Source organism: Leucopleurus acutus (assembly GCF_964270905.1).
Source record: "Leucopleurus acutus genome assembly, chromosome: 12".
Lineage (NCBI taxonomy): Eukaryota > Metazoa > Chordata > Mammalia > Artiodactyla > Delphinidae > Leucopleurus > Leucopleurus acutus.
The window spans coordinates 74,835,930-74,863,410 of record NC_139154.1 but is presented as its reverse complement, the minus strand read 5'-3'; the positions used below and the strand labels follow the sequence as shown (position 1 = coordinate 74,863,410).

The 27,481-nt window shown below is 38.9% G+C and overlaps 1 protein-coding gene and 1 long non-coding RNA gene across 3 annotated transcripts in view; one reads left to right on the top strand and one right to left on the bottom strand.

Moving 5' to 3' along the window:
- The window catches only part of LOC309969972, a 194,097-nt gene that overhangs the window by 130,674 nt on the left and 35,942 nt on the right, over window positions 1–27,481 (bottom strand). The window lies entirely within an intron of this gene.
- The window catches only part of PNPT1 (polyribonucleotide nucleotidyltransferase 1), a 40,810-nt gene continuing 26,011 nt past the window's right edge, over window positions 12,683–27,481 (top strand). Inside the window, exons 1-9 of the mRNA XM_082852086.1 lie at window positions 12,683–12,851; window positions 17,419–17,479; window positions 18,081–18,155; window positions 18,874–18,979; window positions 19,857–19,906; window positions 20,911–20,974; window positions 21,075–21,122; window positions 22,062–22,175; window positions 27,056–27,242. Coding sequence (XP_082708212.1) covers window positions 12,691–12,851; window positions 17,419–17,479; window positions 18,081–18,155; window positions 18,874–18,979; window positions 19,857–19,906; window positions 20,911–20,974; window positions 21,075–21,122; window positions 22,062–22,175; window positions 27,056–27,242 — 866 coding nt within the window. The 5' untranslated portion in view covers window positions 12,683–12,690. The remainder of the gene's footprint in view (window positions 12,852–17,418; window positions 17,480–18,080; window positions 18,156–18,873; window positions 18,980–19,856; window positions 19,907–20,910; window positions 20,975–21,074; window positions 21,123–22,061; window positions 22,176–27,055; window positions 27,243–27,481) is intronic.

Below are 27,481 nucleotides of genomic sequence, written 5' to 3'. Positions count from 1 at the left end.
GTTGAAACTGAACCCTAGTACTTTAAGTACCTTTTCCAAATGTACCTCTTCATCAAAAGGGATAATAATTGGCATGTATACCAAAATCAAGGCTTGAATGAAGTATACCTTCTTAACAGTCAAAGCAATCAAACTTTATGAAAGGTTAAAACTGAAATTTTCCATAAGAAAATACTGGAGAGATGGAGGAGTTAAACTTTGATGAGAAGAGTGAAACAAACCAGCCATGAAAAATTAAACTAAGCTATGTATCTAAGGCCAAAACCAAATTAAAGGAGGCCTATTGAGAACTAGGCAGCAGCCTGAAAGAAATCTCTTTTGCCCTCTTCACCCTGGTATTGCCTTGTTAGGAGTCCATGAGAGCCTGTATTTAAGGAACAAAAATGTGCAGGCATTTACTGCAGAAATTGCTCTGGTTTCTCATGCAATGGTGTGGGCTCCATAAATGTTTAATGGAAATAAGAATGATGATTATTGGAAGCAGGAAAAAAAAAAGACAGTGATTGTTTAAAGGAAGAGAAAATACAAACATAGATGCACAAATGGAATTCTTGTATGCTTACTAATTTTTGAAAGCTACATGAAAGACTGAAAAAGACAATAAAATATTAAAGCTAATATTACTGCTCAACTTCAAAGCCTCTTCTCTCATAACTGATGCAGGTGTACAACCACAACAAGAGAAGTTTTATTTTAAATGTAAACATTTCAAGGAATAGTGTATGACCTTGAACATCATCTCTTTAAAAGAGAACAAGGGCTTCCCTGGTGGCACAGTGGTTGGGAGTCCGCCTCCCGATGCAGGGGACACGGGTTCATGCCCCAGTCCGGGAAGATCCCGCATGCCGCGGAGTGGCTGGGCCCGTGAGCCATGGCCGCTAAGCCTGCGCGGCCGGCCGGAGCCTGTGCTCCGCAGCGGGAGAGGCCACAACAGAGAGAGGCCCGCGTACCGCAAAAAAAAAAAAAAAAAGAAAACAAGCTGTGAGAAGCTAAAGGCTTGTGATTTTAATGAGCGTTAATAATGATAATGTAAAGCTACTTGGCGCACAATAGTCCATTTATTAGCAACAGCTCACGCCTGTCTGCAGCGCCACCTGTTTCATATCCAAGACACAGTAAGTGTATTTTAATACAAAACCTTAAGTTACCTCAAGATATTCCAAATTTGTATTGATATATCATCTTACCCAGTGAGCCAAAAGTCAAATGTACAGATTGCTTCTCTCCTGATCAGACTTTTGTGTGAATTGTCAAAGGAGAAGGAGAAAATTGGGTGAGTGATGGCTCTACATTGTTCCTGACCAAACATTAAAGTCAGCCTATTTCAAAATCAGATCAAAGACATAATTATTCCGTTAAGAAAACACAGAACAAATTTAAGGAGCAAGAGAAAATGTTAATATGGTCTGAAATTTCCACTAGCATAATCAACAGAAAACAACTCCAAAAATCTCCTCCAAATTTTAATCCACATTAATTACAAATGACAAACACAGTTAATATAAGCCATAATGGTCTGAACTCATTTGACTGAGTACGCAATACAGTGTTGGCAAGGTCAGGCTTTTGTGCTCAATTATTGTTCTTTCATGCTGACTTTAAAGAAATTGTTTTGTGAGAAGGAACAATGATCCCACTATCCAAAGAACAACTAACATGAAAATTTATATAACAATCCGATGGAGGTTGCATTTAGTTAGAATCCTAAAGACACACAAAAATCTATTTGTAAGTTAATTCTATTCATTACAATTCTGTAAAACTTTTTCCTAGACAGTTAGTGACAGTGAATGAACGCATCACAAGTGTGGTCAGTATAGGAAAATCCATCCATTAGGAAAAATGACAATGACTAGTGGTGGTAGAAGTAACAACCATAATGGTGATTGGAGGTATCAGGACACCCATAAGACAGGGTCTGGATAGGGTCTAACAGAACCTAGCTGTTTTAGGGTACGGAAAAATTAGGGGTGATCCCCTCATTGGAGCAGACCTCCTTCTGATTCTTCTTTTGTTGGGATGGAGTGCAATTTCAGTACACCAAGAAAAAGAGAGGCTAAAGGGATTTTTACTGTCCCTTATTCTCCTCCAAAAAAAGTAGCAGCAAGTATTATCCTTGCATTACCTAACTTGCTCCTACCCTCTGCCTTAAGGTGGGAGTTTTTAGTTATCTAAATGATTCAAAGCCCTAAAACTGCTCAGTTCACTTGGTTCCTGGGGAATATACTGAAGAGATATCTGCTACCTGTACCAGAAAGGCTGGGTGACCGTTCCAAAGGAGGGAAATGTCCAGACCCCTGTTATTGCTTTCCTCTTAGCAGAAAATGTGGGACAGTGGTAATATCCAGTTGCGGCTTTCTTAATAAATCCATGACAATGAGGAACAGGTGTTTCTTAAACTTTTCTTCTACCCTCTTAGTTTAAGTACCTGAGGCCTGTGAATTAAACTGACAAAAGACATATTAAAAAAAGAAAATGCATACAAATTTTACTGATGTTAATATTTTTACATGCACGGAGGCTTCATAGAAAACAAGTGAAAACCCAAAGAAGCAGTTAGACTCAGGGACTGTAACATTTTTAAAAAGTGTGATAAATTGTAGAAAAGCAAATAGACTAAGGAATGGGGGGTTTGGGCTTCTAGTAGTGATAAACTGAGGGAAACGAGTGGAAGATGAGAGTTATTTTAGTAAGGTTTGTTTATGCAGGTTCATCTCAGTGCCAGCTCTCCATTTCCAGTGATAAGGGTCATTCTCCCCATCCTGATACAGAAGAAGGGGGAGGGGGTTTTATGTCATCTTCACAAAGGGAAATTTATGCCCTATTTCTAGGCAGATAAGGGGAGGGCACAGAACTTTTCTTATATTTGTTGGTTCTCAATTTCCTTCAGCTCAAAATAATCCTTATGCCAATGTGGCCTATTTTGAGGCAGTACAGTCTAGACCACTTCATTACGTATTACATAAACATCTACCATGTATTTTGGGGGACTCTTTTAACTGAAAATGTCAGAAGTCCAATACAAATTCACTCACAAAATAATCTATTGAATCATTTACCTGGAAATGACCCCAAATCCATTAACTGATAAACAGATACATAAATTGTATACCCATACAATGAAATATTATTGTGCCATTAAAAAGAATACTGATATATACTTCAACATGCGTAAACCTTGAAAACAACCACCATCTTTTATTCCCACTGCTATAATTCAAACTTCAGTCCATTGACCCCACCATTTCTCACTGTTCATCAGTGTTCTGACTTCATATTTGGAGCTACTTGTCCAGCCTAGATTTCATAGTCCCATCCTTATAATCACTCCTCTGCAAATATCTCCAACTCCTTTGCCCCTCTCTCCCTCTGTCATCCATGCACAGTGTCTTAGTCAGCTTAGGCTGCCATAATAATATACCATAGACTGAGTGCTTTAAACAACAGATATATATTTTCTCACAGGTTTGTAATCTAGAAGTCCCAGATCAAGATCCAGCATCTTTGGCTCCTGGTGAGGGCTCTCCTCCCGGCTTGTAGATGGTCACCTTCTCACTGTGTTCTCACATGGCAGAGCGAGAGAAAGAGCTTTCTGGTGTTTCCTCTTCTAAAAACACTAATCCTATCAGGGTCCCACCCTTATGACCTGGTTTAACCTAAATTACTTCCTTATCCCAAATACAATCACACTGGGGTCTAGGGCTTCAACATATGAACTTTGAGGAAACACATTTCAGTCCATAGCACCTAGAAAACCGCATCTCTAGATGAATCCAACCACGCACTTTCTCCATTCTTGCCCCAAACAGGTAAACTTTGCTAGAAAAAAAATTCACCCAAATGAATAGATTGGTTTCCCTTGAAACTCATGATCACAAATCTCAAAGAGCACACAGCCATGTACCAATGTCTGGCAATCCCATCATGTTTCCTAAGCAGATTCACTTTTCTATCCCCCAAAATAACTTTCTTCCTAAACTTCATATATCTTCTCTTTCCCCCAACCCCCAAATCTCAGCTACTGGCCTTACCTCAAACTTCATTAAAGATACTGAAGTAAGACAAATTTCCTTGATTCTCCCTTAGGCAAGCCTTCAAACTCACCTACATTTTCTCCTATCCCCACCTTCTCTCCCATTTCAGTGAAGGAAACTTTCCTCCCATTATGTGTAAAACAGGATGTTAAATGAGGACTTTTCCTACTGTACCAGAATTTTGGTTAAGGCTCCAAAAATGAAAATAATCAGTGATAATTACCCCAACATTCTACAAGATCAAAGACAGCAGAACCAGTCCATGATTATCAACTCCCATCACCCATTCCAGCCAAAACAGGACGCTAACAATTTGGAACTCGAATTAAAGAAAGTTATGTAGGTAGAGACTTGCCAGCCTAGTTAGGAAAGATGTGGCATTTTCCTGCCCTTTCCATGGAGGAATACAGAGCCACCCTGCTCATCCCACCCTCAACCAAACTAAGCAATGGGAGCTCAAGAGAACCACTGAAAGAGAATTAGAAAAATATTATTTCCTTCCCCAACTAAACATTTATTAAGCTATAGAATAGACTTCCCTGGCATCCAGTAGTTAAGACTCCATGCTTCCACTGCAGGGAGCACAGGTTTGATCCCTGGTTGGGGAACAAAGATTCTGTATGCCGCGTGGCACAGCCAAACAATTAAAAAAAAAAAATAGCCCTGTGATGCCATGAAATAGGAGCAAACACAGTAAGAGAGTTCTCAGGAAGGCTTGACATATGTCTCCTAGAGCTGGAGGACTGGAATAAAGAATTTGAATCCATTTTTTTGATGTTTGCTGATGACTTGTAACCCTCACTGTCCCTCTTCTCCTTGTGCCTTACATCTGGGACACTGTTAAGAAAGCTCAAGTGCTCCCTCCTTTTGCAGCAGTGGGAAATTCAAAGCACACAAACCTCTGCCCACCCACACATAGGGACACTCACCCCTGCCCCACTTCATAACCACAATAGAAACTCCAAGCCAGTCTCCTTTCCCGGCTTTCTCAAGCCATTTTCAAATCAGCTTGTGAAGTCTGTCTTGCTTCCCCCATAAGCCTTATTAGGTAAGTAATACACCTTTTCATACTCACTTGGTATGTGGATGGAGGAGGGGGTGGAGGTGTCACATCAGTCTTGACATCCAACCAAATTTTGGGTGAGAGTCCATCCTGCTACTACAAAGTGGTCATACAGGGACATTTAAGGATATGGACTCTAGTGCCTGCTTCCCCCATAAGAGAATTTGGAGGCCAGAGACTGACTGGAGCCACCTGCAATGGCAGGGCAAGAAAAGAGGTCAGTGGTTGAAATAAGCTACAGTGCTACCAATTTGGGGGGAAAGGATGTGTGAGTTCGTGTGCCAAGAGAACCCAGGGAAGCTATTTTGATGAAAAGCCAAGACAAAAGGATCTCAGCAGTAAGAAGCTGTGCAATAAAACACCAGGAGCAGAAGCTGGGAAGGTCACAAAATGTCACCCAGAAAGTATCCACATTAGGAAACTGTGCAGTTTGGTGGTCTCAGCAGAGGTGGTCCCACAATACACCCCACATCACAGCCAGGTTTTAGATGCCTGCAGTAATGGGGGACATGAAAACCAGACAGTGTCAAATAAGGACTCCATTGGCTCCAGAAACTGAAATCTTTCATCTCTCTCTGCTCTCTCCTCCTTTGTCCCAATCCTGGAAGAACCATAAATTATGGAGGCAAGATGAGGCTAAAAAATAAAATAATGAAAGAACAAATTCTACTTTTTCTTCACCTCTCTGGACTAGTGGAGAGGAGAGGTCTTGAATTACATGTGAGACCTCTGGCTTCTGCTTAGGATGCAGAAATCTTGAAACAGCATCCCATCCTTATAAATAACAACAACTGACAATCTGGAAATTCACAACTCTTCTAGAACCCATTAGAGAGCTAAAATGACAGAGTAACCAGATAATCTGAAACCTAAGGAAAGATAAGAGCCTCCAAAGAGAGACAGGACATGAGCCCTTGCTTACCTGGTACAGTCACCAAAAGACATTGGCAAGAAGAATTCAACTACCATTTTTAACCAATTGCTAAAGGCCAAGTGTGGGCTGCCAAAAGACTATAGAACCCCTGGACACTGCAGATACAAGACGAATTCACAACCACTCACAGGCTCTTCTCCGTGGACCTCACTGGGCACTCACAAAAAAGCCTAGGATGAGAGCAGGAGTCCTGAGAAAGTGTCCTTCCTGGTGCAATCCTGGAGAAGGAGGACAGCAGTCACTGCGGGAAAGGCAGAAGCCCCACTGGATCCTTCTCCCTTACCTTCCCATAGGAAAAAAAGCCTTACCCACTGTGGGAAGGTAAATGTTGTCACCCTGATGCACTGTGAAAACCCACTGCACATGGGAGAAGAAACAACATAACCCTTTACCTCTGGGGAAGAGGCAGAATACATGCTGGGCCCAGAATCACACCTGGAAGAGGGGCTTCAGCACTGAGAATGCTACTCCCACCCAAGATCCAGGGAGATAATACCTTCCTAAGACTGAGGGTTAATCAGAACAGCATACCCCTCAACTCTCACCTCCAGAGTAACATGCTTCTAGTAACAAGTAACGGTGTTCTACTGCTGAGACACAAAAGAGTGAAGAGAGACTCTCTCTGAGGAGCAGGAAAGGGAAGCAGGAAACAGAGGGCATACTCAAACGAGTTCTAAGAGAATTTAATGAAAGGACTATTTAGAGAGGGGAAGGCAGATTCTGGAACTAACAATGAGGAACGATGAGGCACTGAGAGATGGGCAACAGGAGGAAGCTGTTAAGGCTTGAAGCAGCAAGGAGGAGAAACAGTGTAATTGGCGTGATAGCTAGAGTCAAGCAAGCAGGGCCACCTGGAAGGTGCTGCAGTGACAGGCGGAAGCAGTCACTGCCACATCACAAGGAATAAAGGTTCTGTGCTTTTAATTTCTCTCTCCTCTAGTCCTTTGATCTCCTGCTGGTGTCTCCCACTGGCTGACCCAACCAAAAGTCAGAGGGCCAGGAAGTCAGGGTGTTACAAGCCATAAATCAGCCCCTTGCGGTACAGGGCAGAGCTGAAAAGGGTAGAAAATGGACGGAGCAGGTGCAAATGGAAAATACCTAGCATAGTACATCCTAGCTTTCCTCCTGCAACAAGGTTGACTCCATTTCCATAGACTTGGCAGCCTCTCCCTCCTTAGGGCTCAGACCCAGGCCTCTTCTTTCTTTCTAACCTCTCTCTAGGTGATATCATGCATTTCCATGGCTTGTGACATCGTTGGTATGCTGATTACTCTTATTACTCTAGGTCCTCTCCTTGAATCAGCTCCAACCATTTTGACAGCGACTGCCACATTCTTGCTTACCACTCTCTAGCCACACTGGCTTTTCCATATGTCCTCACAGAAGCCAAAGCCTTTCCCGACTTAGGGGTAACCATCCCCCTGCAAGTGGCTTCTCCCACCTGGCCCCCATGTCTCAGAAGCCATCTCCTTCTCATCCTTCAGGCTGGCTTAAATGTTTCCTCCTCAGGAAGTGTTTCCCTGGGCACCTTATTTGATGTAAATTATGCCTTCATCCCACTATTTTCTATCTTCACATCTGCTTATCCCCTTCTTAGCATGAATCACACTCTAGTTTTTCTGTTTGTTTGGTTGTGTTTTTGTCAATCTCTCATACTATATTGCAAGCTCCATAAAGCAGGGATTTTTATGCCCTATGACTTGTCTTGACACCCTTATATCCTCTGAGCCTAGGATATAGTGCCTGACATAAAGCAGGTATTTAATAAATATTACATTGGGACTTCCCTGGTGGCTCAGTGGTTAAGAATCCACCTGCCAATGCAGGGGACACAGGTTCGATCCCTGGTCCGGGAAGATCCCACATGCCGCGGAGCAACTAAGCCAGTGCACCACAACTACTGAGCCTGCGCTCTAGAGCCTGCAAGCCACAACTACTGAGCCCACGTGCCACAACTACTGAAGCTCACAAACCTAGAGCCCGTGCTCCACAACAAGAAAAGCCACCATGATGAGAAGCCTGCACATTGCAACAAAGAGTAGCCCCAGCTCACTGCAACTAGAGAAAGCCCACACGTAGCAACGAAGACCCAACATAGCCAAAAATTAATTAATTAATTAAAAATAAATAAATATTACATTTTCCACGTGCCAGGGACCATGCTTAGTTCCATAAAAATAAGGCTGCATTTAAATCCACATAACAACCCTAAGAGGTAGATATTCTTTTCATTCTCATTTTACAAATGAGGAAAAGGAGGTATAGAAAGGGTAAGTGACTTACCAAGAGTCACACGTTTAAGAGGTGACAGAGGTGAGATTCAAACCTAGACAATCTGATTCCAGAGCCAGCCCTTTTAACCACTATGCAGTACCTATTCCCACATTCATTTCCATGGGTGAAATAATGACTATGTGAATTAATAAATAAGTGGGAGGACAGACAGACTGTACCCATAAGTCAGTCTGGGGAAGTCTGAGAAAACAGTATTGAAGCTGAGACCAGAAGACTGAGTTTGCAAGACTGACACTTGAGAGGGGATGTGTGCAAAGCACAGAGAATCATACATGCAAAGGCACGGAGGCAAAAGAGAAGGTGATATGTTAGAGAAGAACAAGTAGTTCAGTTTACTTGGAATATAAAATGAGGAGAGGGGGGCTTCCCTGGTGGTCCAATGGTTAAGACTCCACATTTACACTACAGGGGACACTGGTTCGATCCCTGATCAGGGAACTAGATCCTGCATGCCATGTGGTCAAAAAAATAAAATAAAATAAAAATGAGGAGAGGGAGATAAAGAAGTAGGGTAGTAAGTCAAAATTGATGAGGCTGAATAGGAAAAAATTTCATAGTCCACACAAAGCAGTTGAGATTTTATCATGTAGATTAAAGATTTAGGAAGCCATAGAAGAAGTTTAATCAAGATGGAGACACAGGGGCTTCCCTGGGCTTCCCTGGTGGCGCAGTGGTTGAGAGTCCGCCTGCCGATGCAGGGGACGCGGGTTCGTGCCCCGGTCCAGGAGGATCCCACATGCCGCGGAGCGGCTGGGCCCGTGAGTCATGGCCACTGAGCCTGCGCGTCCGGAGCCTGCGCTCCACAACGGGAAAGGCCACAACACGGAGAGGCCCGCGTACCACCAAAAAAAAAAAGAAAAAGATGGAGACACACTTAGGTTTGTGATTTAGAAAGCTCCCTCTGGCAATGGTGTTGAGCAGACTTTGTTAATGCTGAATATGCTACATTCTTTCAAGAAAAAAAAAATTTCATGTAACCCTTCAGTGTCCGAAGACACTTTTTATTATGTTGCTTAAATATGCACAAATATATAAGAAAACATAAGTTCCTTATTCTGGTAGCTTAGTCATAAAACTAAAATAAATAAATAAATATTTATCAATATTAAACCAAACTACAAACCAAATTAAATTTTAATTAACAATCATTTAATGCAATGGTGTTTTACTTAAATGAAATTGCTACTCAGAGGGTGCAGTGGTATTAACTATTTTGATGCAGCTTCATTGGAGTTTGAAGAAAAGAGAAAAGGAGATCTGAAAAACATTGCTGGTGGATTTAAATTGGATCACCGTTAATGTGCTTCAAGGTAAAGAAACTGATTTTAAATTATATTTTGACTCTCAAACTAGACTTGGCAGAACTATACTTCTAGAATGTGAGGTTCAATTTCAGATTGAACCTCATGGGTCATAGCTTCAGTAGCTACAACCACAAGAATTTAAACATTTTATACGTTTCTTTCTACGTCAGTCTTAAAATGCTTAATGTAAACATAGCCTGATCATCTGTATGACTACTTCATAATAATGCTCTGCCACAAGATTTCACTATCCACATTTGCCTTGGAGTTTATGATCCAATTACTACCATTTCAATTATTTTGGATTGGTGTGAGGAAACAGTTGGGTTTAATGTGCACATTCTGCTTTCTAGCATTTCCAACTGGATGAAAGCTAACCGATCCATGGTTAGTTTCTGAAGGAAAGAAGGTTGTTCAGTATTTCAAACAGAGGAAACTAGAGGGAAAATTAAGAAAAGGCTGAATTACATAAAAAGGAATGAAATTGGGTCACTTGTAGAGACTTGGATGGACCTAGGGACTGTCATACAGAGTGAAGTAAGTCAGAAAGAGAAAAACAAATATCGTATATTAACGCATATATGTGGAATCTAGGAAAATGGTACAGATGAACCGGTTTGCAAGGCAGAAATAGAGACACAGATGTAGAGAACAAATGTATGGACACCAGGGGGGAAAGCGGGGTAGGGTGGTGGTGGTGGGATGAAATGGGAGATTGGGATTGACATATATACACTAATATGTATAAAACAGATAACTAATAAGAACATGCTGTATAAAAATAAATTAAATTAAATTTTTTAAAAGGCTGAATCAAAGCTGAATCTACCATTTATTGAGTTGTTGACAATGTGCCATGTACCATGATAAACATCTTACATCCTCTGTCATGTTTAATCTTTACAAAAATCCTTTGAGATTTGTATTATCCATTTCGACAGATGAAGAAACTGAGGCTCAGAGAGATAAGGTCAGACAACTAGCAAATGGCAAAGCCAAGACTGGCACCATTCAGGACTAACTTTGTTACCGATTCCCAATGGGTCGGAGACCCCTCAATGGGTCTATGGGTCCTTTGCCTGGAGTTGAAAATGTCAATCAAATGAAACCAGATTTGGTATAGCACAGCAGAAACTTAATTCATTCATCAAGGAATGGAGAAGGGAGATACTTTGTCATTCGTACCAGTCCCTGAGAGCTAATGGATCCTTGCCTTGATATATCTCTTTGTTTATTTCCAAATCACCTGGTGTTTGACAGAGTTGTTTTGTAGCTCTGCTTTAAGAGATATGCAGTGGTCAACTGTCCTGAACCAGCTCTGACTTGACCACAGGAACGCACCTACACACACAAGACCTGGAAGTATCCAAAAGTTACCTCTGCTTAATTACTGTGCTATAATCTCTGCCCAAAGGGAGGATTTGTATTCTGCTAGGCACAATTCATGCCTTGTGCAAAGAAGCATGGAAAACTGCATATGCCCCAGCTACCCCCAGCTGCCCCTGGAAATCTCTACCCTTTCCTACAGCCCTGATGACTTATCTGCCTATTACCCCTTAAAATTCCCTTACTCCCCTCCCTTTGGGGAGAAGGTATTTTTAGAGCATGAGCTCTCCTTTCTCAATTCCTTAATCAATAAAAGTTTCTGCTGTGCTATACTGAACCTGGTTTCATTTAAGTGGCATTTGCAACTCCAGGCGAAGGACCCATTGAGGGGTCACCGACCCTTTGGGGATTGGTAACAACTTCAAGTCTATGCTCTAAACTACTAGGCAATACTGCCTAAATGAAAATGATTATATAGTACTTAGGTACTCTACCAAAAGGTGATTTAGTATTCTTATTTTATAAATCTAAAATCATGTTGAATTGCGGCAGGTAGATTCTGATAGATTTGTCCTTATAACAGGTCTCAATGGAATGGTCTTGGAAACACTGGCAACAAGGTAAAGTCAAAGGTAGAGGAAGAGGCAAAAACTACTTTAACACTAAATACCTATAAATAGAGTTAACAGTAATCCCTTCTATTGGCATGGAAATTCCAAATCAGTGATAATAGCTCTTGAGAGCAAGGTATAAGGGAGCTGCTTTGCCACCAAATATTATAATTTGTCTGTCTGGAGTTAACACTTTTTGTTCTTAAAACTCTGCTTGAATGTGCATTGGATTTTGTTTGGATTTCTTTGGGGGGGATGGGATTATGACCTTAAAAGAGTAATATGACCCTCACAGTAGAAAAATGATCATTGGTTCATTCCAGGAACCACGTAAAGATTTTCCAACAGGCAGATTAAGAGGGGTGGGAGAAATTTATCCACCCCCTAGAAATGGATCAAATTCAAATTCCAAAAACCTTTTTCATTTTCCAAAACATTTTTTTTAAATAGTAGCAAGCACTTTGCATTTAAGAGTTGGTTTAGAAAGTATTAACACTTGACCAAAACAGGCAGAGGAATAAACTGCTAAATATTATCAGTGGAAAGGAAGATGAATCCAAAATGATCATAAAGATATACAAAATGACGATATAGGTCAACAAGAAGTGAAATTAACTTACTAGAAATAAATTAACGCAAACCTTCGTAGTAATATATTTGTTGCTTGAATTTATAAAATAAAAGCCAGGGCGAAGGAGGGGAGAGAGAAAGATCTCTTTCCATGGCCCACTGCGCAAATTCTCCTAATTCTCAGCTCCCATAAGCCAAATAATAATGTGTTTTCTGATTACTTCTATTACTACTATATTTACTCTACTTATTAAACACTTACATTATTCTAGGACTTTCTTTTAAACTACTATAGCAAAACAAAAAACAACCAAAAAGCCCACATTATTTTTCTAATTGTTGTTCATTGGCTAATACGGAAAGAAGGACTGGTTAAGTCACAATCGCGTTCAGATAGGTTTGGCCCTCTCTAGGTTTCGTAGAAAGCGGCCCGGTATCCGCTTCCCCGGCGTTCCCCACTGCACCGCGGAAACGAAACTGCATTAGGCTCCGCCCACTACCTGCTGAGCAAGCCAATCAGGGCGCAGCCCGGGCTGAGCGCTTGCCGGGTGTCATGGCGGCTTGCAGGCCTTGCTGCTCGTGCGTCTGGCTCCGGCCACTGGGCCATGGTCCCCTCCGTCTGCCAGGGCGGGGTCGGACACTCACCCAGTTGCAGGTGCGAGCACTATGGGGTGGCGCGGGGTCGCGAACCGTGGCCGTGGACTTAGGCAGCAGGTAAGGAACGGTGTGCGTTCTCTGTTCTTTCACAAGGCATCATGACAGGCCAGCCCGAGTACATTCACCTCCTAGAGTACGAATCCGACACCCCAGGTCTCTTTCCCCCTCTTTATCCCAAACCTAAATTCCAAATTTCCCTTTCCGGATTTTGAGTCTGTCTCTTGGCACCCTCCTTCTCGCGCTGTCTCAGCCTCGTGCCCTTTGCTTTTTGTTCCTCCCTTCTGCCCCACTCCGGGCTTCTTTTCCCCAGCTGAGTCTGTCCACCTGTTTTCCGTTCCCTTTATTTTCGGGGACTCCTGGGCTATGAAATGAAAAGATAATGCGTTGATCATTGATGCTTACGTCATCCAATTCAGTTTACTGCCTAAAAAGCTTGGCCTGTATGACCCTGGGTAGAAAGGGAAGGGCAAGGTCAGTTTATTGAACGCCGGTTATATGATACTCTCATGTTTAGGCCTGTAGTAAATGTATTAAAACAGAGGCTCAGAGAAGGTTAGGTAGCTTGCTCAGAGTCAACCAAAGCTAGTACTATGAGGCTAGGTGGATTTTGAACTTGTTTTTCAAACCGTTACTCTCTTTAGGGGTCTGTCTGCCAGAATTCATGTCGAAAATCACTTTTTAAAAACTACCGGATTCATTTTTAGAATAAATAAAACTGCTAATGCTTACTTTATATATCTACACCTTTCACATGTACTTTTAAAAAAACTTTGATCCTAGTTCATACAAAAGCCAGAAAATCTGGCTTTGAATCCAAGACTTCCTCCCTAAGTTACTGAATGATCTTTAAACAAGTTACTTCACCACTTTCGGCCCCCCTCAGCCCTCCCTCTCTGCCCCGCAAATGAAGAGACTGAATTAGATAAAGATTCAGCAAACTTTTTCTGTAAGAGGCTAGATAGTAAATATTTTAGGCTTTGTGGGCTGCATACTGTATCACATATTCATGTGTGTTTACAAACCGTCTAAAAATGTAAGAAACAGTCTTAGGTGAAAGGCTGTAAAGAAACATGCTGTAGTTTGCTGACCTCTAGGCTAGATGATCTCTAAGGTCTTTCCACCTCTGGCATTCCTTGATTTTGATTTTTTGAGGGAAAAGATATCTCTTCCATTCTTCAAGGACCGAACATTTATTCTTCTCTGAAGAAATGCCCCAGAACATTTTACTCAACAGACATTTCCTATTTGTTAGGCAGGAGGGACTCAAAGCAACAAGATTAGCCTCTGCCCTCCAAATTTTTCATGAATAATCTACTTTGAATCTTTCATTTATTAGTCAACCTGGACCTCTTTTGTAACCTCTTTTTAAACCTGTGTTGTGTGTTGTAACAATGAGATTCATAAATATCATACCTGCTGGGTAAATCAATTATTTTCTTTGTCATAAGTTTGTTGTTTGCAGCAAACTTTTTTGGGTGATTACTATGTACCACATACTTTATACTTGTTATATGTATTCTTTACAGTGCCCTAGGAGGTTGTATACTACTGTGGTAAATGTATTTAATACTTACAGTAACCTTTGGGGTAACTTTAATTTTCATTTCAACAAGTTATTTTTGAGCATCTACGATATTGAGTTACAAGGCACTAGAGATTGTCTGATGAGGAAGTAAGATAAACAGAGGTTCAGTGCTGAGAAAATCAGTGTGGGAAAGGTATTAGGTATGAACAGGGTGCTGAAGGAGCACAGAGGTATGTTTATCCCACCCTAAAGCTTACTGTTCAAGGTGAATCCTGAAAGGCAAGGAGAAGGTAGCAGAGAAAGTGGCAAGCGCAATTGCAGAGAAGTGAGAGAGTGCGTTGAGTAACTACAAATAACTTACTGTGGATGGAGTGAAAAGATGAAATGTGAGTTAGCAACAAAGCAAGGCCAAATCTTAAAGGTGGATGTTTTGTTTTGTTTTGTTTGCAGGGGTGGGGGTGGGGTGAGTTTTGTATCAATACTACTGAATTTTTCTTGGTGGAAGTTGGAGTAAGGTGGTTACATTCCATACCATTTTGCAAGTGTTTCTAAAAATGTTCCTTAAGCATATCTCTCTCCCTGGAGTTCTACTTCCTGTGGCAGATGGCTCCTCTTGTCCCTTCTATCTTCCTAAGCTGCCTCCTCCCACTCTTCTGCCCACCAATAGGATCTCCCTGCTCATCTTATCCTTTTTATTATTTATTTTTTTCAAAAGTATTTTTTGATTAGGTATTCACTCACATGGTTCAACATTTAAAAAGCTCAAAAATCTCCTTCCCATACAGTTCCATAGCCACCCAGTTCCACTTGCCACTGATGTGTTAGCAATCTATTATGTATTAATATTTGAAGGTATTTTATACATTAAAATGTTTGGCAAGTAAATTGATAAGAGGTAAAATCAACCATGAAATACAAAACTAATAACAGATTTGCACCAAAAACAACTAAAAGTGCATTAACAGAAAATATTACATAGGTCAGTTAGCACCAACTGAGATCATGAGACAATGGAAAGTAACCACCTGGTTCTTTACATACTATAAATTGCACACACCTGGGGAAAAAACAGTTTAAATTAGGGCAATCACCAAGGCAGGACCATAGGACTATCTGGTGGGTGGTCTAGGATCCCTAAAGGAGACATTGGCTAGACTCAAGAGAGGGAACAGAGAAAGTAGGAGGATTTGGTATTTGACTATAAATCAAGCATGGGTTTGAGAACATTGGGGGTACTGCAGAGCTGGTTTGTTTGTTTGCTTGTTTGTTTTTCTCTCACCAACTCATTCAGTCCCCATTGTAAATACAGTCATCCCTCAGTATCTGTGTGGAATTGGTTCCAGGACCCGCCGTGGGTACCAAGATCCAAGGATGCTCAAGTCCCATAGTCAGGCCTCCCTATTCATAGTTTTGCATCAGATGATTCAACCAACCGAAGACTGTGTTTACTAAAAAAAAAATCCATGTATAAGTGGACCCTTGCAGTTCAAACCCATGCTGTATATTAGCTTTAGAAGCTTTTAACAGTGCTTCCCTGGCTCCACTTCTCTCCTGGTTTTTGATACAATTGGGAAGGCTTATTCTTAGCCAGGGTGGGGATAGTCCACTCCTTGGCTCAGCCTTGTCAGCATCCGTACTCTCTTCCTTGATATACTCGTTTGTCAGTTGTCAGACATCTGGGTTGTTTCCATTGGGGTGCTGTTATTAATAATGCTGCTGTGAAGGTTCATGTGCAGATTTTTACATGGACATATGTTTTCATTTCTCTTGGATATATACAGGAGTAGAATTGCTGGGTCATATAGCACTTCTTTGTTAACCTTTTGTGGAATTGCCAGATTATTTCCCAAAGCAGATGCACCATTTTACATTTCAATCAGCAGTGTATGAGAGTTCCAATTTCTCCACATCGTCATCAACACATAACATCCTAATAGATGTGAACAGTATCTCATTGTGGTTTTGATTTGCATTTCCCTAGTGGCTAATGATGGTGAGCATATATTCATTATTTGTTGGCCATTTGTTGATCTTCCTTGAAGAGACATCTGTTCAAATCCTTTGCCAGTTTTTAAAACTGGGTTTCTTTTTATTGTTAAGTTGTAAGAATTCTTTACATATTCTAGATACAAGTCCCTTATCAGGTATATGATTTCAAAATAATTTCTCCTATTCTGTAGGTTTTCTTTCACTTTCTTGATATTATTCTTTGAAGCATGAAAGTTTTTAATTTTGATGAAGTCAGATTTATCTATTCTTTTCCTTTTGTTGTGCTTTTGATGTCATCTATAAGAAGACGTTGTCTAACCCAAATTTATAAAGATTTATTCCTGTGTTTTTTCCTTAGAGTTTTATAGTTTTAACTTTTACATTTAAGTCAATAATCCATTTTGAGTTAATTTTTATTTATAATACGAGGAAAGGGTCCAACTGTATTAACTTTTTTGCATATGGATATCCAATTGTCCCAGCACCATTGGTTGAAAAGACTGTTTCTTTCCCCCGTTGACTTTATCTTGGCGCCATTGTAGAAAATGAAGGTGTCTGCAGTCAATCTTGGAGTTTATATTTGGAAAGCAATGAGGGAAGTTTTAAAGGATTTAAGGAGAGAAATGATCTAGTTTGTGTGGTAAAAGGCTACTTTAATCAACAAGGCAAGGGTGGTAAAACAAAAGAGACTAAGGTGGTAAATGGGAAAAACACTTAAGAAGACAGCTTCTGGGGATATATGTATACATATAAATGATTCACTTTGCTGTACAGCAGAAACTAACACAACATTGTAAAGCAACTATACTCCTCTAAAAATTATTTAAAAAAAAAAGAAGAAGAAAGCTTTTGCACCCCAGAAATACTGTGTCATTCAGATTATCCTGTGCCTTGGTTTCTATGTTTTTCCTAAAGCAGCTCTTAAATTCCCCTGTATCTTCAATAATGATAGTGAACTCTATCCCTTTTTAGTTTGTTTTTTGCTGGTTGGGGGCCTGTGGGGCTTGGTAACCTTTAGTTCTTCTATCAGAATCTTTAATTGCTTTATACTAAGCTGGGAATTGTACTGATGACCTAAGTCCTTTTGTATTGAATTTTTATTTTAAACAGAAAATTAGAAATATCCTCTGGAAAACTGGCCAGATTTGCAGATGGCTCTGCTATAGTACAGGTAAAAAGTCCAAGTTGTTAAATTTTCATCTTAAAAATGGTTATCAAGACTGGTACTGAATATCTTTACAACATCATGTAACTTCTTAGAATTTTGGTATTGGAAATTAATTCAGACCATTTCTAGTGTCAGAACCATTCCAGACAACCAGGGAGTCAGAGGACTAGGTATATTAAATGAACTTTAAGATCTCTTCCAAACTTGGGGTTCTGTTTTATTCTTGTAAACTCTGTAATGCTTTTCTAGAGAAAGTAATTTTACAGGTTTCTTCAATAGTAATACTTGGGAAATCTTTTATAGGCTAAATTTCCTAATAATTAGTAGAAAATATGATTGGATGTGACTACGCTATCAGTGAGCCTTTTCCCTTTAGTTCTGTTGCTTTTGAAAAACTTAGCGACTATTCTAATACAGATCATGATCATGCAGAAGAGATTAAGATCGGACTACTTGTGAATAATTATTTTCATAGTCATTGTGTCATGGAATAACATTTCTTTTCCCTTCATTTAACTGAGGGAGGATTCAGTCATTCACTGCTTATATGTTAATATCTGATTTTAAAAAAAGTTACCAGTGTTGTTGTTTATGTTTAACTAAGTCAGGTGACACTGCAGTGATGGTCACAGCGGTCAGTAAAACAAAACCTTCACCTTCCCAGTTCATGCCTTTGGTGGTAAGTATTTGCTGATTTTTCTGAACTGTAGCATAAATATATATATTTATAGCATAAATATAGAATTTGTAGTATTTTCGTCCAGTGTCTAGTGAGTACAAAGTGTAAACTTTGCACAATAAAGGATTTTCCTTAATTGTTTGATACTGAGTCATTAAAAGAATTTAAAATGATTGCTTCATAACCAATTCTCATATTAGTGGTAAGCATAGTTTACAAGGTCCAAGTTCATGAAGTTGACAAAAACAGTGGAAGTGCACAAGTACTTTGATGTTTAATAAGCAATGAATTCATTGCTTTCATAAATTTCCCTTTAGTATGAGTCTGCAAGTATATGTTTGGTGAAGAGTAAAGAGCTCATTAGTATTTTATGGCTTCTTTTATTATGAAAAGGGGAATGCAGTTATATCTAAGAGAGGTAATACAAAAAAGGCAATGTTGAACTTGACCAGGATAAGCTACTGTGGGAAGTAGGGACGCTACACAGTCATCTGACTAAGTGGAAGGCTTTTTAAAAATCCATTTGCTGAAACATTTCTATTAGCTCTCCTTTCCCTAAGAGATACAAAACACTAAAAGTAAACAAAATGTTCTCCACTTGTAGTCTGGAATATGCTGTTGCAACCTCAGGAGAATTGTACCTATATAGAAATTCTTGGGGAATAGTTTGCTACTACAAAAAGCAGTCGAATGAACTGCATTTTCATTGCTGCTTCAGGTTGACTACAGACAGAAGGCTGCTGCAGCAGGTAGAATTCCCACAAACTATCTTAGAAGAGAGATTGGATCTTCTGATAAAGAAATTCTTACAAGTCGAGTAATAGGTAAGATATTAAGATAGAGGCATTAACCCTCTCTGATAAGCCTGTGTTAGTATCTTTTCTTCCATCTGTATTCTACAGTATCTCTTAAATTTTCTTTCACTACATTAACACTGGCTAAGATTATTTACTTTCTGTATCCCCTCACTCAAATGTGGGCTCCATGAGAGAAAAAACTTTTTGTTTGTTTAATACTGAATCCCCTATACCTGGCATACTGCCCAGCACAAGATAGGCATTCAATAAATATTCGTTGACTAAATGAATGAATCTCTATTAATCACGTAAATTCTGTAGCCCACGCCTCTACTCTGTTGAACCTATCCTGAGTATTTTCCATTTTTATGTTCAACATGGTAATTCCTGAAAGCATTATATTCATCGACTACTGAAATATGTTTATAACCTGTCAAATCTTCGACATCCTTAAATATTGAGGATCATTTGTAGTCTATAGCTCTTCTACCCAAAATTTCTACTTTATATTTATATGCATTCATCAGACACAGAAAACCAAGGAAGGATTTTCTTTTGGTCTACTGTTGGTTAAGTCTCTTTCCTCTGCTTATATAAATAAATAACAAATAAGCAATGAATTCTGATGCCTGTGGAACCAGAATGAAAAGCTGCTCCCCAATTTTACACTTGGGTGCTCTTGCCCTGCTAGTTTTTCATCTTCAGGGCATTATGTATATTAACATTTATCTGTGACCCTGTCAGTAAATTAGTCCAAGGGTTTTGTTTTTGTTATTATTGTTTTGTTTTATTGAATGGCTAGTTATATTATTTTTTAGCTTGTTTAATGAGGGAAAAGTTTTAAACTGTGAAGCAACTTCTGTCAGTAACTATTTAATGTCTTTTCTTTTTTTGCTTTTGGCAGATCGTTCAATTAGACCTCTCTTTCCAGCAGGCTACTTTTATGATACACAGGTAGGTTCTGTTTTAGGTTTATTTGTTTCCAGGTCAATCAAAAATGACTTACTGAATCTCTATTTAATACTTCCTAGGCTAAACAGTATAAACAGTACAAAATAAGAATTTTTGGTGATCCTGTTACATTTTACATTAAGTTTTTTTTAAAAACAATAATTTTTAAAAGCTAACATTTATTTGGTGTCAATTTGAGCTGATACCTGAATTACGAGTAGGAATTAGCCAATGTAGGAGTGTAGGAAGATGGAATGGGAAGCACAGAAGCCCTAAGGCAGGAAAGAAGTTGGTAAATCTGAAGAAAGGTTAGAGTGATTGAGGTGGGTGGGGACAGTTCAGGCTGGGCCTTGAAGGTCATATTAGTAACAGACTAGGACAGTTGACACAACTAATCTTTATTACCTATTTTTATCACTGGGTCCTCTAAACCTCTACTTCTTATATTTTAATACTTTGTGAATATTACTTTCTTTCAGAATAATGACCCATATACTTTAATTAAGTAACTATTTTATGTATTTGAGAAAAATAAATATGCCTTGCAAATATCCCTTTGTAAGGATGTCACTGCCTCAAGAAGTACATGACATAGGCATATTATTACAGTGTAATTTATTTGTCTATGCTTAGCAAACAGAAGACAATATTTTTATGTAACATTTACTAACATAGCTAACATTTACTGAATACTTTCAACATGCTCAGTATTATAAATGCTTTACGCACAATATTTCCTATAATTTTCCTAAGAACTGTTTAGGAAGATGCTGTTATTTTTCCCTTTTAAAGATAAGGAAACTTTTTGAGGCTTAATTTAAGTAATTTGTCAATGGTCAAGCATGTAGTTAAATGATAACCAGAATTAAGGGGTTTGACTACAAAGGCCCTGCTTTTAACCATATAGCGCTCCTATATTTTAGGACAAGATGTTAATCGAAATGATAATCCTCCCAAATCAAGCAGATTTTTTTTTTAAGTGCTGTGAATTTTTTCCCTTGCACCAGATCCTTTGTAATCTGTTAGCAGTAGATGGTGTTAATGAACCTGATGTCCTAGCAATTAATGGTGGTAAGTATAAAAATAAAGATTCAAATTATTACTGTTGTTTTTTTTTTAAGTGATGAAATATTTTTATTTCAGCTCTTATTTTTTTCCTTTTTCCTTAAAGCTTCTGTAGCCCTCTCATTATCAGATATTCCTTGGAATGGACCTATTGGTAAGTTAGGTTTTGAAAATAAGAAACATTATATTTGTTTCAAGAAATAAGAGTAAGCATGCTATAGCAAGGGCATAAATTTATTGGCTCTGAATTATTATTTCTTAGGGAGTTGAATTAAATGACATCCTAAGAAGAGTCCTTTCAGCATTTTGAGATATTTTTATCTTTGCTTTGGGTTTTGTTTCTTATAGCAGTATGTTATGGTGTTAAAGATTATTTTGTTTTTAGATACTGTGACTTCTTTGTTGCCTCTTCTGTTAGAGGACTTTCTCTTTTTTTGGACTGGGAAATTGTCAGAGTACATACTCTTTCAGGATAATACAAACATGTTTGTAACTTACAGCTCTTATAAGTTGTAATCAGGCAATATACAAATGATTCATCAAGTAAATAATTATTGACTGTCCTAAATGCCAGATACTGAGCTAAGCACCAAAGGAACTAAGGCAGACTAGGCATCAGCAGTACAAGATGAATGAGACAGTTCTTGGTTTCAGCATAAGTGAAACAGACAAATAATTATTGATATTTATAAACAATATTATAAAAGTATAGTCAGAGTGCTAAGAAAATGATAGAGAAGGGCGGGTTTAGTCTTGTGAGGTCAGGCTGTCAAGGAGAGCTCCTCAGAGTTATCGACATTTAAGCTGAACCTTAGTAGGATCAGATTGTAAGCACTTGCCTTAGAGAAAGTACATTCTAGACCAGGAGAAGAACATGAGCATAATCACAGAGATGTAGAAGAAATGGTGTACTTGAGCAACTGAGTAAGGCCAGAGGTAGGGTGAGGTAGTATAATCTGTGGGCCTTAAATACCATGATAGAAATATGGATTTTACTGTGGTCACAATTGAAGATAGGGATTGAAGCTGTCACTAAGATGTCTTGAAAACTGAGTTTTTATTAAACAGTTGCCAATATTTTAATATGTTTTAGGGGCAGTACGAATAGGAATGATTGATGGAGAATGTGTTGTTAACCCAACACGAAAAGAAATGTCTTCCAGTACTTTAAATTTAGTGGTTACTGGAGCACCTAAAAGTCAGATTGGTAAGTAGTTTAAGTGGTAGATTTATTCTGGATTTTACTTACAAGTTCTGGCTTCTTAAAAATGCATTTAAACTCTTTTTTTGTATGTGTGCTTTGTTAATTAGCCATAAAGATTTTTGTTTTATTGCTGCCCTATTTTGGTAGCGCTCTTGCTTCATATCAGGTAATACCTAAAATTATAGACTGTTATACCACTCTAATTGAAATATACAAAAGTTATTATCAAGATAATTCTAGTAATTATTTTTAGACAGATAAGCTAGTCTAAAATTTGAAGTTCCAACTATGGTAGTAAATTAATTGTTTCATTCATTTAAATATGTTAATTTGGCTAATGCAGTCATTCTAAGTCTGTTTATTGTCCTCTGAGAAAGAGGTATCATATTTCCAGTAGGTGGAAAACTAGTAATAAAGTAGAAGAAATGCTCTGACCATGGGCCATCTTCACTCCTTCTAACTAAAATGTCGTAATTGCATGAATGAAAATCAGGGGCTGGTTCTGTTGAAGAAGAATGGGCTTTAACAGTCCAAATGACCTTGGTTTGAAACCCAGCATCTGCCGCAGTTAACCATGGACAAATTAATTAAGGTCTCTTAGCAGTTTATTCTACTATGTGACATGTGATGTCTGGAACTTTTTGACAATGGATCTTCTAATGTGGGAACATTTTGATGAAACGTAAACTATTAAACTTTTAGTTCTTTTTCTGTACCATTAATGTGTGAGACACCTCATTTCCAGCTTCTTCTTTTGGAGTGTTAGTAATAAGTTAGAATTAGGTATTATCAATATATATGATAGACAAAACACATGAAACAGGAGTTGTGTATTGTCTACATGTTAGTTAGGAATTGTGTGGTTAAACTAAATAACAAGGCTTAAACAAGATAGGAACTTATTTTTCTCTCAAGTAACAAAAATTCAGAGGTAATAAGTCCAGGACAATTACAGCAGCTCCATAATGTCTTAAGAAATCTAGATTCTTTTTAGCTTTCTACTCTGCTATCCTCAGGGTGTGGCCCACATCTTCATACTTATGAACAGGCTACCAGAGCTCTGGCCAACTTTTCTAACTTTCTAACTTACAGGCAGGAGGAAGAAAAAAGAAAAAGGGGAATAGAAAAAGGAGTGTGCCCTCTGAGTAAGTCAGCCTCCCTTTTAAAGAACTTTCCCAGAAGTCCCCACATAGCAGTTTCCACTTACATCTTATTGGACAGAAGTGTGACACATCTGCATCCATGACTACAAGGGAGGCAAGGAAATGGTTTTTGGATTCTACCTTGAGAAGGTGGGGAACTATTGAAATATAGAGAGGATTCCAAAGATATGGGGAGGCTCTGAATAACAAATGACCCCTACATCATATTTGAGCATCTCAGAAAGGGCCTTGAGCAGAGTATTGGTTTACTATTTGAAGTTCACTTGGTCTCCATCTGAAATTTTTTTTGCTGAAAGTTACAATGTTCATTTAACTCCAATTAGTAAATCGATTTGGCTTCTTTACAGGGCCTTTATGATTAGAATCAAGGTTTGTAAAGTACCCGGCATAGTACCTAGTACCTAGAAAGCAAACAGTCAATACCTGCTATTACCATTAAGACACAAAATAAACTTGCTTCTAAATGGTCATATAGCTTCTATCTGCCTTAGAATTTGAACCCCTCTAATTTTAAATAGATATTGGAGGAATGAACTAAGGATCTTTACTGTATCTGTGGCATGCCACAGAAACCCGATAGGCAGCCTTCCAGCTGGCTGTTCTCACCCGTTCCTCTCTAGATGGAAGAATGAAACCAGAAACTGCTTAAACCATCACAGGGTAGTCTTGAGTAATTATAAGGAGGCTGAACGTGATTCAGAACCAACCTGTAAGGAGACTGGTTTCAGAAGTTACCAGCATCCATTTTATGACTTCCGCATCACTATTTTCAGCCAGTACTCTGTACTTTTGTCAAGGTATACCAAATATACATCTGACCCCATGTTCATGTATTAAAGTTAATATTGGGTCCAAGTCAAATATCATCATCATGGAACTTCTGGGATACAAAAATACAAAAAAGTAATTGCTACCATTTCATTATTAAAATATTTAGGGCTTCCCTGGTGGCGCAGTGGTTGAGAGTCCGCCTGCCGATGCAGGGGACATGGGTTCGAGACCTGGTCCCGGAAGTTCCCACATGCCACAGAGCAGCTAAGCCCATGCGCCACAATTACTGAGCCTGTGCTCTAGACCTTGCTAGCTACAGCTACTGAAGCCCGCATGCCTAGAGCCCATGCTCCGCAAAAAGAGAAGCCACCGCAATGAGAGGCCCATGTACCACAACGAAGAGTAGCCCCCTCTTGCTGCAACTAGAGAAAAACCCACACACAGCAAGGAAGACCCAATGCAGCCAAAAAATAAAACAATAAAAAAGAAAGAAAAATGAATTGCTTTGAAATTTAATTGGTGAAAACAAAGTCTGAGTAATATTCATTTTCTTTGCCATATTCTCTTCTTTAAATGAATTTACTGAGGTATAATTTATATACATTAAATGCATGTTTGGGACTTCCCTGGTGGTCCAAGTGGCTGGAGCTCCGCGCTCCCAGTGCAGGGTCCGGGGTTCAATCCGTGGTCAGGGAACTAGATCCTGCACGCATGCCGCAACAAAGATCCCGCACACTGCAATGAAGATCCTGTGTGCTGCAACTTAAAAAAAGATCCCATGTGCCGCAACTAGAAAAGATCGCACATACCGCAACTAAGACCTGGTTGCAGCCAAATAAATAAATAAATATTTTTAAAATGCATGTTTTTTTAAAAAATTTGTTTATTTATTTATTTATGGCTGTGTTGGGTCTTTGTTGCTGCTCACAGGCTTTCTCTCGTTGCGGCAAGTGGGGGCTACTCTTCGTTGAGGTGTGCAGGCTTCTCATTGCGGTGGCTTCTCTTTTTGCAGAGGATGGGCTCTAGGTGCGCGGGCTACAGTAGTTGTGGCACGTGGGTTCAGTAGTTGTGATTCATGGGCTCTAGAGCGCAGGCTCAGTAGTTGTGGGGCACAGACTTAGTTGCTCCGCAGCATGTGGGATCTTCCCGGACCAGGGCTTGAACCCGTGTCCCCTGCATTGGCAGGCAGATTCTTAACCACTATGCCACCAGGGAAGCTCTAAATGCATGTTTTTAAATTTCCAATTTAATTCTGTGAAAGTGAGAGGTCATGGAATACAGATAAGAAAAAGGATATATCTCCATATCATGGTATCAGAGGAAGCATCTTCATGCCTCAAGTGAAGAACTGAAACCTTACCTCCCTTTACCCTCCCCCATGTATATTCGTTTGTGTTTATCTACATTTAGAACCACAATAGGGAAGTGTCACAATTTTTGCTTTTGCTTCAACCATCAGTTTAGAAAATTCCAGAGAAGGAAAGTATATTGTACTTACCAATATTTCTGCTTAACATGTTCTTAACATGGTTTCTTCCTTTATTGTTTGCTTTCTGTTTAGAGAACTTTCCTTAGCCATTTTAGGGTGACACATTTTCTTCTTTCTCCTTCATCTAAGAGTCTTGATTTCTCTTTCATTCCTAAATATCTTCACTGGGTATAGGATTCTGGGATGACAGTTCTTTTCTTTCAGCACCTGAAAAATATTATGCCTCTTCCTTCTGGCCTCCATGGTTTCTGATGATAAATCTGCTGTTGTTTGCTTTTCCCATATGGGTAAGGTCATTTTTCTCTGGCTGGTTTCAAGATTTTTTTCTTTGTCTTTGGTTATCAGAAGTTTAATTATGATGTGTCTTTCTTTGGGTCATCCTATGTAGGGTTTATTCAGCTTCTTGAATATGCAGGTTTATGTCTCCGCCAAATTTGGGGAGTTTCCAGCTATTTTTTTTTCCCAGTACTTTTCAGCCCTGCCATCTTTCTCCTCTCTTTCCAGGACACCAGTGATACAAGTGTTATATCTTTTGTTACACTTTCACAGGTCTGCTTCAATTGACTGATGGAATTCCAACATATGAAGCATATAAGTAGATTTTTTTTTTCATTCTCCATTATGCCTAGAAGCCTTAGAAGTGACTTTTTAGGCAATAATAAATCTTAATGACAACATTATGTGGTTAAACATATTAGTTATGATGGCAACTATGTATTACATGATCTTTGACTTTGGACAAGTTGAGGAATGCCAGAAATGGCACACAAGTTGGCAGGAGTCTATTCAGCCTTGTAGAAACCAAAGCCAAAGCTGAATAGTAGATTTTAGCTAGGTACCATGCTAGAAGCCTTACTTTGGAGCTTCCCTGCTTTACACAGGAGTTTTACTGTTACAGAATTATAAAAACAACCTTTTTATGGTAGTAGCTAGGGTTCTCTAGTTGGCTTACTTGAAACAGTATCACTACAAAGATTTCCCCACCTGTGCAAGAATTAGACAATGTGACAATGACCAAATTAAGTGGGAAGTCACATCAAATATTGTTAAACAGGGAACATTTATTGGCCACCTATTGTGCTGATATTATAAAATTTCATTTTAAATACATTTAAAAAAAGATGCAATTGTACACATTAAAAGATGGAATTTTATGGTATTTGAATTATATCTTATAAAGCTGTTATAAAAAATTGTGTGCATAGTTTATTTTCCATTTCATTTTTTATGAGAAATCTCTCATTAAATTTATGAAGAATATAAACCTAACTTCAAATATCAAGGTTTCTTTATTCATTTACTACTGTTTATATTTTGGAATTATGTTGATTCTGAGGAAAGAAATCAAAAAGGATTAATAAAATTCATCTGTAGTATTTATGTCTTGTCATGGTATTTGAAAATGCTATATTGGTAAAAGGTTCAATGGCAGTCCTTTTGTTTTTTCTTTTTTTTTTTAGTCATGTTGGAAGCCTCTGCAGAGAATATTTTACAGCAGGACTTTTGCCATGCTATCAAAGTGGGAGTAAAATATACACAACAAATAATTCAGGGCATCCAGCAGTTGGTAAAAGAAATTGGTGTTACCAAGAGGACACCTCAGAAGTTATTTGTTCCTTTCCCAGAGATTGTGAAACACGCTCATAAGTAAGAACATCTGTACAAAAGAAAATATGAAAGTGTCACCAGATTTAATTTCCTCTCAGAAAAAACTTCTCATGGAAGCATCGTCCATGCATTACTTCTTAAATAGCACCCTTCTATTTTAAGAGTCATTGCCATAAATACCAGTCTAATGCTTTAAAAAGGATAAACCCACATCCCTCTTGAAGGGCCTAAGTTTGAATCTCAAAGGAAAGGGGAGAGTGAGTTTACTGGTGAAGATT